At 43.5% G+C, this 9,846-nt stretch overlaps 1 protein-coding gene across 4 annotated transcripts in view; it reads left to right on the top strand.

Annotated features, from left to right (window-relative positions):
• The window catches only part of SLC25A12 (solute carrier family 25 (aspartate/glutamate carrier), member 12), a 175,382-nt gene extending 165,937 nt beyond the window's left edge, over nt 1-9,445 (top strand). For all 4 annotated transcript variants that reach the window (XM_014545823.1, XM_014545832.1, XM_005857580.2 and 1 more), the window contains 5 exons: nt 1,305-1,445; nt 3,711-3,849; nt 6,756-6,914; nt 7,048-7,138; nt 8,376-9,445. In XM_014545823.1, the coding sequence (XP_014401309.1) occupies nt 1,305-1,445; nt 3,711-3,849; nt 6,756-6,914; nt 7,048-7,138; nt 8,376-8,574 (729 nt within the window). In that variant the 3' untranslated portion in view covers nt 8,575-9,445. The remainder of the gene's footprint in view (nt 1-1,304; nt 1,446-3,710; nt 3,850-6,755; nt 6,915-7,047; nt 7,139-8,375) is intronic.
• Nucleotides 9,446-9,846: the final 401 nt, after the last annotated feature.

Genomic DNA, 9,846 nt, shown 5'->3' with positions numbered 1-9,846 from the left:
ATTCTGGGCCAGCTTTAGCTCTGAGGCCTTGCTGCTGAAAACATTGATACAATGTTGCGGTCTGAGCCCTGCTGAATGGAAGCCGGTTTCTGGGGTTTTGTTTAGCTTCTTATTTGCAACATAGTACATAGTTGCTTAGAGTTGCAGCTGAGAGGCCGGCAAGTGAGGCGGGGAACGTTGGAGTCCGCAGCAAGCAAGCCTCATGCTCGCTTCAGTGCCTGGCTGCCGGCCGCCATCTTGGCTGACAGTTAATTTGCATATACTCACTGATTAGCCAATGAAAAGGGTAGCGGTCCTACGCTAATTACCATGTTTCTCTTTTATTAGTGTAGATAATGTAAATAGCTACAGGTGAAATGAAGCTGTGCAAATGAGACTTTTTTCACTTCATGAATAGAGATATGTATTTAAGTTTTTATAAGTATATTCATTTTTATATATCCATGTACATATACATTCTTTCTTTCTTACAGAAACAAGAAAAGGAGTTGGTAACAGTTTTGTTAAACATTCCTTTTTCCCCCTCTACTAGTTAATGGATTTCAGATGCAAATACCCTTTCATTATCCAAGTTCAGATCTCTGCCAGGCACTAGAGATGTGGATGTGGCTTTGATTCACCTGTGTTGTACTCATTGGAATTGGGTGTTCCATTTCCCAGCTCTGCCTTGAAGAATTTTTCTGGTTTTGTGTTGAAATAATATTGAAATTTCCTTACTAAATTCTCTCCTTTTGTGTGGGCATTGCTGTGTAGAGATTTGCTCAGGATAATACATTTTAGAATTTGAACCAGAAGAGACTTCCCCTTTCACTAAGGCACCTCCGTGGGGCTACGTTATGTTACTTGTTCTACAACCCAAGGAAGTAGAGGCAGGTGGCTGAGCTAAAGAAAGTGAATGGTTGCTGAGATGAGGAAAGAAACTATTGTAGATCCAAATTTTTGCTCCAGTTCATAAGAGCACCAAGCATCTCTTTCCCTCTCATCAGAGCTCCCCACTGCCACATCTGGCTTCACTTTTGGGTTCAAATGAGTTTATTAGTTTTGCCATTTTGTTTATAGCTGGGCTGACCCTGGAAAGACTGGTCTGAGAAACACCTGATATTTCAAGTACAAACAAGCCATAGATTGGCTTGAGCAGTTTGGGACCATCCCTGTGAACTGGCCAAAGCGCCGTCCTCTTGTTTCCTGGTGAAGAGGGAAATGTAAAGTGGTACAACTTGGAGGCTTTTCTGGATTTTTTCTTGTTACACTGCCAGTGGGGCTCTGATTTAGAAATCTGCTTCTCTCTCCTCCCTTGCCTGCAGGCTGGCGGCTCTCAGGTCATCTTTACCAACCCACTGGAGATAGTAAAGATTCGGCTGCAGGTGGCTGGGGAGATCACCACAGGACCCAGGGTCAGTGCCCTCAACGTGCTCCGCGACCTGGGACTTTTTGGTTTGTATAAGGTGGGTAGCTTCCCTCTGGTTATCTCAACAGAAAGGTTGTGATGGACTCCATAGAAATGCGAAAGAAAGTGGAAACCAGACTTTCCCCCCCAAATGGGAAAGCTGTCTTGTCCAGCAGGGTAGCTCCTGGAGTAGAAAATCAAACAAAAGGGAAATCAGGACACGTGCATCAGAGGCAGAGGGCCATACAAGCACGGCTCCTGGTGTCACCCTCAGGCTCCTGTGAAGCTGCTGGCAGGGCCGGGCTGCAGACCCGCTGGCTGAGGCTCACAGCCTTTTATTGGATGATGGGTTTGGGAAAAGTTTCTTTGGTGTTGTCTTTGGGCTGGTTTAGGACTTCAAGATGGTCTTATGTTTATTTTGAGTCTGAGTTATCTCTGTTGTTATCTTCCCAGTAGGAGCTTCTCTTTGTCTTAATAATTTGACCACAGTGAAACAGTAGTCGACTTTGGTAGGATTCGGGCCTTTAAGAAGTTAAGTGGTGGGATTTGTCAATAATGAATTCCATTAAAAAAATAGAGTGTATTGTACTTTAGCAAAATGCCAGTCAACAGATTCCTTCCCTGCAGGTATACTTATTCCCATTATTACAGATCAGATGTAATGGAGCAGAAGCTGTTATTCTTCTTAAACAAGGAAGAGTATTTCATTTCATTCTTTTGCCTGGTATAAGGGAGGGAATACGTAAACTTAGCTGCTATAGACAAGTGAGTTTCCACAGCATCTGACTTATTTATAGATCCATCACTGCCAAAACGTGTCAGTTGGCTTCTGGAGCAGCAAATTAGAAATGAGAAATTCTGTGGATTAGACTCATATAGCTACAGGGCTCTTAGGAGACCAGTAAAGCAGTGATGCCTATCTTGAGTTTTGTACACATTCTGTCCCTTCACCCCCAATTCCTATCCTTTTGGAATTCCCTTTGACACTGAATTCATTAATATTATTTCTCTTTGTATCATCCTTCAGAGAGTCCCTAGAATTAAAAAAAAATTTTAAAAAACATTTTAGGTGTCTTTTTCTGTTGCTATTAATTCTCACCTGAGGATATTTTTTCCATTGATTTTTAGAGAGAGTGGAAGGGAGGGAAGGCGGGCGGGGGGGCGGGGGGAGAGAAAGAGAGAGAGAGAGAAAGAGAGAGAGAGGAAGAAAGAAAGATACATCAATTGGTTGTCTCTGCACATGCCCAGGGGTCAAACCTGCTACCTAAGTATGTGCCCTTGACCGGGAATCAAACCTATGACCCTTCAGTGGGTGGGTGGACACTCTAACCATTAAGCAACACTGGCCAGGGCCAATTTAGGTGTCTTTTAAAAATAACCATTAACGGCCTGGCCGGTGGCTCAGTGGTTGAGCGTCAACCAATGAACCAGGATGTCATGGTTCAATTTCCCAGTCAGGGCACATGCCCGGGTTGCAGGCTCAACCCCTGGCATGAAGCATGCAGGAAGCAGCCAATCAATGGTTCTCTTTCATCATTGATGTTTCTATCTCTCTCCCCCTCTCCTTTCCTCTCTGAAATCAATAAAATTACATTTTTAAAAATAGCCATTAGGGAAACAAGTACCAAAGTTGGACTGTTCGCCTGGCTCGGTAAAGCCCTGGGCTGTAGAACATGTGTGACATCAGTCACTAAAACAGACTGTCCCTGGTGGCTTTCTACTCCCGTGGAAACTTCCTGCTAAAATATTTTATCTGGGTCCCCCCAGTCCTGTGCTATTTAGGACATGGGGAAAAGGAACATTGGTGGTTTCTTATCCCTTCCTTTCCCACTGCCACTGCCTATAGCTTCTTACCTGGCTTTCAGGGGCTCTAGCTGATGTGGATTGAATTGGTAATTTATTAGTTTTGGCACTGCCTTTGCTGGTTGCTTTGGAATCAAGCTATAAATATTATGTCTCCAAGTCTATCCCCCTGCCACCTCTACCTCCAACCCCATCAAAGCCAAACAGGACAACCCTGGAGGTTTGAGAATTGAATTTTTATTAACCTTAAAAACTGTATCTGTACTGGAAATGCCAAAAAATTCTTAGTTGTCAAAATGATGTTATTGTCCAGTTAACTAACTCTAGGACTCCAGAATCCACCAGCCTTTCTCAGGCTTTGAGTCATGTATGTTTCTCTATGTCGCACCAGTTCAGTTCTCCCCACCACCTTCCACATCAGTCCCAGTGCCGTCTGAGGGACACCTCAGGCTTGTCACCTTGTGGACATTCACACTCTGTTTATACAACTGAAATGCTCTGTTTCCTCACTGTGTGACAGGGTGCCAAAGCGTGTTTCCTCCGAGACATTCCCTTCTCCGCCATCTATTTTCCTGTTTATGCTCATTGCAAACTACTTCTGGCTGATGAAAATGGACGCGTGGGAGGTGCAAATCTCCTTGCAGCTGGAGCCATGGCAGGTAACACAGTTATTTTTTAAGCCGAAGACCACCCCCCATTCTCCTTAAGAAGCACAGAATCTGTGTGTGCTTTCCCCCTTTATTTCTGGAAGGGTTATTGTTCATATCTGACTTAGTTTAAATGTGATTGCTTTTACTCCTTTGTGGGATGTGCTGTAATTCTGATGAGAGTTAATTACATTTGCATAATGTGGATAAACAGCTTAATGCAGCTTAGCAACTTGGAGTCAAATTAGATCTGCCCATCTAAATTGGGCTTTCATCATTAACGTGTTTCTTATTCTTAGCCTTCTGTGCCCCTCAAACTTTGGGTGCAGCCAAGCTAAGTGTTAAGGTGGAAAAGTTCTTTACCAAACCATTGCTTTTATCAGAAAGCTGTTCCTGTTTCTTCTCCCATCGTCCTTAGACCAGAGTAAGCATTGTTTCCCCAGCAAACCACCTTGTCCTTGATTGGCATCTCTTCTCTGCCTCTTAATACTTTCTGTCTTTTATTAATGGTGGTTTGTATAGTTTTGCCCTCTGTACTAGACTGGGAGCTCCTTGAGGGCAGAGGTTTCATTCTGTTCATCCTTGCCTTCCCTATGAGGCCAGCATGGTAATCTAGATATTTAAAAGGCTAAGTGACCGACCGGCTGTCCATCTGACCATCTGACCAACTGACCGGCCGGTACATGTGACACACACTGGCAATTTAAAAATAAACGTTGACTTGTGCATGTGAGATACATATAAAGCTCTTGCTGGCACCAATCGCACGTGTGTTTTAATTTTATAATACTATATTATATATACTATTTTGACATGTAATTTTTTGCAGTAACAGAATTACCACAGGAATCTTCTAATGAATTTCCTTTCAATGTGCACGAATCTGTGCACAGGGCCACTAGTAATATGATAAATGCCAATGGAAAAAATGAAAACCTTCATCTTGTCTAAGATTCCAAATTGGACACAGAAGAGATTCATCTGAAAGAGGAGCCTAAAAAACGCAGGAGGTGCCAAGATGCTTCCTTGTGATCTCATGGGTCCAGGCTTCCTCTTGCTGTGAAGGAGCTGACTGTGATAGAAGGGGAGTACCCGGCTTCCCCGCTGCACCAGGAATGACAGGAAGGAAAGGGCACGTGCTTTTTCTCCGTTACAGCAGGTCAAAGAAAGGAGCATGAAGGGTGAACACAAACTCAAACACTGTCCCCCAATGATCAGCGGAGCTCTGATTGCCTGAGCTCATTGCCTGTGGCTCTCACTAGGTTCATTCTCCTCTGGTGCCCTGGCTATACATCCCAGCACAGCCTGAGTACGTCCGAGTGTGGCATGTGACAGGAGCCCTTGGGGTGCACCATGTTGTCCTTCTTGACAGGGAATGACGTGATGATTAAGAAATGCTCCCATGGCCCTAGCTGGCGTGGCTCTGTGGATAGAGCATCGCCCTATGGACTGAAGGGTTGTGAGTTTGAGAGTTCAATTTTGGTCCATTGCAGGGTGCTTCCGTGGCCCTGTTTGGGGCATGTGCAAGAGGCAACCAATCCATGGGTCTCTTTCTCATCGATGTTTTTGTTTCCCTCCCTTCCACTCTCTCTCAAAATAAATGGAAAAATAGCCTCAGGTGAGAATTAGCAACAACAAAAAGAAACTCGCCCAGGGAGCTTTGAGCCCTTATTTGGGGTTCAGAAAGTCCCCTGTATTCTGGCACTTGGAACTTCAGTCAGTTGCATGCACATTTGAGAGGCAGTAAAGCTACTTGCTCAGCCTCGGCACTGAGTGCTCACCCAGCCCCATGGTGCTCTCCAAAGTCTCCCAGTTTTAATTGGGGCCAGCAGATTTCCCCTTAAGTCTTCTCTCTGTGCACTCCAGTCAGCAGCAAAACCAGCCGCGAGCAGTGTATTTGTGGACAGGCCTGTGGCCAGTGCCTGATGGAGCCAAGTAAACACTCCATGGAACTGTCAGCACCAACTTCTCGCCCACAGACAATTGATGTCACTTTTCAGAATGAGAGATGAATTTGTCTAATTTTTACCCATAAACCTTTGCTGGCAGGCACTGAGAATTTTCGAAATTCAGAACCTTCCAAAGGCAGGCAGTTACCCAGTTCCAGTTGTGTAAGAAGCAGAGCCCTATGGAGGGAAGCTGTGAGCCTCTCCCCCTGAGGAAGGTCGCCTGGCTCCTTTGTTCCCTGTTTTGTTTTATAAGGAAAAGGTGTGGTTGTGAAGTCCATCGTGTGTGTCCTGCTGCTGGTCAATCTCATCATGACCCTGGGAGCTCGGCACAGGGGATGGATGATGAGGCCTTGCATGATCAGGTCCCCTAAGGTTCCTTAACCAGTTGCCGGGCCTCCTCTGCTCCCATTGTAATGACTTCTGTCATATCAGTATGTCTGAGCAAGTCACAGTCAACTCTCAAATTAGCCCCTCAAACGGGAGGGATCTGAGTATTGCTATTCACCTCAGACGCTAAGGTGACAAGAATTGGCAAAAAAAACAAAACAAAACAAAACACCACCACCCTAATTTAATGTCAGATACATTTAGGAGCTCATTAAATTGACATTATCCTCATTTCTTATTATACGTGAAAACACTTGATCTTATTTAAGAAAAAAGGAGGTAAAGTAATTGAAACCTAAGGGGGAATATTTGGGAATTATCTCAGTAATATTGCTGCCTCCTCCCTCGCCCCCGCTCAGTTCTTTGAGATCATATAGTACAGAATATTTTCCTAATTTAGAAAGAAAAGAGAGCCCATTACTGGGTGTTTATATCCCTTTTACATTAGTGCCCAGGCATCTATTTAGGAGGCTATGAGTTAGAGCAGTTGAAGTTGCTAATTGCATTATTCGATGTTAGCAGTAGTATTTCTGTCCCTCGGAAGGTGCTTTGGATTAATTAAATGTGTCTTTCTCCTGAAAGGTGTGCCTGCCGCTTCTCTGGTAACCCCAGCTGATGTCATCAAGACAAGACTGCAAGTGGCTGCCCGTGCTGGCCAGACGACATACAGTGGTGTCATCGACTGTTTCAGGAAGATACTCCGGGAAGAAGGGCCCTCAGCTTTTTGGAAAGGAACGGCAGGTAGGGGCAGGGCCCTGTGGAGAGGCTGGGCCGTGTGGAGAGGCCGGCTGGCGTTAGGGGCCTCCCCCATTACCACAGGTTGTCTTTACCAGTCAGTCTGGTGTTAAGTGCCCCGCTCCCATCTCTCTTTCAGCCCGAGTGTTTCGGTCCTCTCCGCAGTTTGGTGTTACCTTGGTCACCTATGAACTTCTCCAGCGGTGGTTTTACGTTGACTTTGGAGGCCTGTAAGTGCAGCTGTTCGACACCTTTGTAAAGAAAGCACCCAAAACAAATAGGTCTTTGCCTGCAGAGACAGTTTTGGAACTGAAAGGACAGAGAAGCCTAGAGGACCAGTGCATGTAAATCAAACAGTGGGCTTAAATCAAAAAGCCTCCGTGTTAGGGAGGTGAGATCTTGACAGGGTGACATCACACACAGTATTAAGCAGCTACTTGGGGAAAGTTTAGGGAGGCAGCCACTTAAAATGTTGTGTGAATAGGTACCTTTTTTAGTGTAAGCAATATGAGCTTCATGGATTTAGGTTCTTATTATTTAGGTTTAGTAATGTCCTTTTCACCAGAAGTAATGTAAATTTGTATTAGTAACACTTTTGTGACCTTTCTTTTAAAGACTTAGTTAAGCCCTCATACCTCGGAGATTTCATTGTTCACTATAATTTATTATTGGAATAGGTTTGGATGTTCTTAGAGCTAATTTATTGCAAACTAAACAGAAGAGGCTCGAAGAGAGATTATGCCAATGGACATAATCACTGGTGAGATCCAGGCCAGAAATTGGGCCTCTCGAGGCTTAGTACTTGAAGCTTGTGCTGGAGAGAAGAGCAGCAACTTGTTGAATTTGCTGGGTGGGAAAGATTATACCCAAAGCAAGCAATTATCAGCTTTTCAGCATAAGATCAATCCTGCATCTGAGTCTTCGCCTCATAAACCAAGTAGAGGGACTTGTACAAAGAAGATCAATCTTACACTCCAGGCTTTTCTATGCTTTCACATTCCGTAAAACTAAGAATTATATCTCTTTAAACAGTTTTAGCAATAATTTTCATGAATTTATGGTTTTAAAAGTTAGTGTTTTAAATTCTCAAAGGAAAAATGTAAACTTTTTATGATTATGCATTGTGTAGAAAATTTGGAAAATAGGAAAGTAAAAAAGAAAATCACTCATAGTCCCACTTCTCAGAAAGTTTTTATATTTGAGTGTATTTTCTTCTGATCTATTTTCTGTGGATCTATTTATATAAGTTTATAAGCATTGAAATTGATCCCGTTGTCTCCTAAATCAAATATGTGAATGTGTTGTTTTCAAAGCCCCTATAAATTGGGATTACTGCCGCATAGATAACAAGCAAATAGTTGGATAAATAATGCTCTTTTTCGTGGCACGTGAGTCAGGCTGAAATGTTCAGCTGTGTGCCATCCTCAGTCCTGAGCATGCTAACCATTAGCTTTGTCCTCTCAACAGCAAACCCTCTGGCTCAGAACCCACACCTAAGTCACGCATCGCAGACCTTCCTCCTGCCAATCCCGATCACATCGGTGGATACAGACTCGCCACAGCCACTTTTGCTGGCATTGAAAACAAGTTTGGCCTTTATCTCCCCAAATTTAAATCTCCTAGTGGCCCTGTGGCTCAGTCAAAGCCAGTGGCAGCAGCTCAGTGATGAGACGACCACTGAGTGTGGCAAAGTAGCTCCCTGAAGAGAGAGGCCTAGAGAGCAGCCCTGTGATGTACCCAGGCAGCCGCACGATGCTGACTGAGCTGAGTCTATATGTCATATACATGTATTTGTTTATAGTCATTTGCCCAGGAAAAGATACAATGCAGTTTCAAGCTTTAGTCTTACGTGTTGAAATGTTTTTAAGCTTTGGCATGAGTTAGTGTTCTAGACTGCTTTGCACAGCTTGCACTTATAGTGAGTGACTGTACATATTGTACATCTTTGTACAGAGACATCTTGGCACCTCATCCCAACAAATCACATTTATAGAATGTATGCAGTTCCTAGTGGCTTGAAATGTACAGAATGTTTTGAAAGTGTTTTATTAAGAATCACACGAAAATAAATGTATTACAATTAAATTCATTCTCTCATTGGTGACTGATGGAACTGAAGCATCAATACTGGATGTATTTAATTTCTAGTTTGTTTTCCATTCTGGAAGAAAAAGGTACTTGCTGATAAAGAGGTATAACAAGACCAAGTGCCGACACCTTTGGATAAGAGATCCTTTGGAAAAGATGCATGTCAGTGGATGCCAGAGGACAGGCTAAGACTGGCGGGTGCTGATGCGTTTCCATTGTATTAAGTGTGTGCATACATCCTCCTCTGTTCATCGATCCAAAGGCATTTCCTAGACAGTCCCTCTGCCATTATGTTCATGGAGACAGGGCATCTCCAGCTCTACTGGCTTAGTGTTGCCTTCCTCTGGCACAGCAAGGGCCTAGCTGTCAAAACAGTAAAGGATACTTTGGCAATTTTCCTCAAATGGATATGATTCCAGTCAAAAATAAAATACCAAAATGTGTCTGCATGTAGTTGAATTTTCCTTCATAAATATACTGATAGTGCCTTTTATTTTGATTTGCTACTAATTCCAGATAACTCATGATCAGGTTTCCCTCTCTGACATTTTTATAGGAAATAGTTAGTTTTAGAAAGGACTATGGTGGAATGAGGGGAGGGAAGACGAAAGAGAAAAGCTCTGTCTTATGATTCAGTGGGGCCAGGTTCTTCCTTATGAATCCAGATACAAACTGCTTATTCCAGAAGTCACTCACCGAGGGTGTGATTACTAATTTAGATCTCAAAAGGCATCTTGACAGCCACATCTACACTTCAGTATGGTTGTGACTTGATGTGTAGTGTCAGAATTTACTTACTTTAGCAAAGTGCTTTGGGAAAACATTATTGCTATTGCCAGTGAGCCGGGAT

The sequence above is a fragment of the Myotis brandtii genome, unplaced genomic scaffold, assembly GCF_000412655.1.
Source record: "Myotis brandtii unplaced genomic scaffold, ASM41265v1 scaffold112, whole genome shotgun sequence".
Taxonomy (NCBI): domain Eukaryota; kingdom Metazoa; phylum Chordata; class Mammalia; order Chiroptera; family Vespertilionidae; genus Myotis; species Myotis brandtii.
The sequence above is the reverse complement of the archived record's forward strand: the minus strand, read 5'-3'. Positions and strand labels throughout refer to the sequence as shown.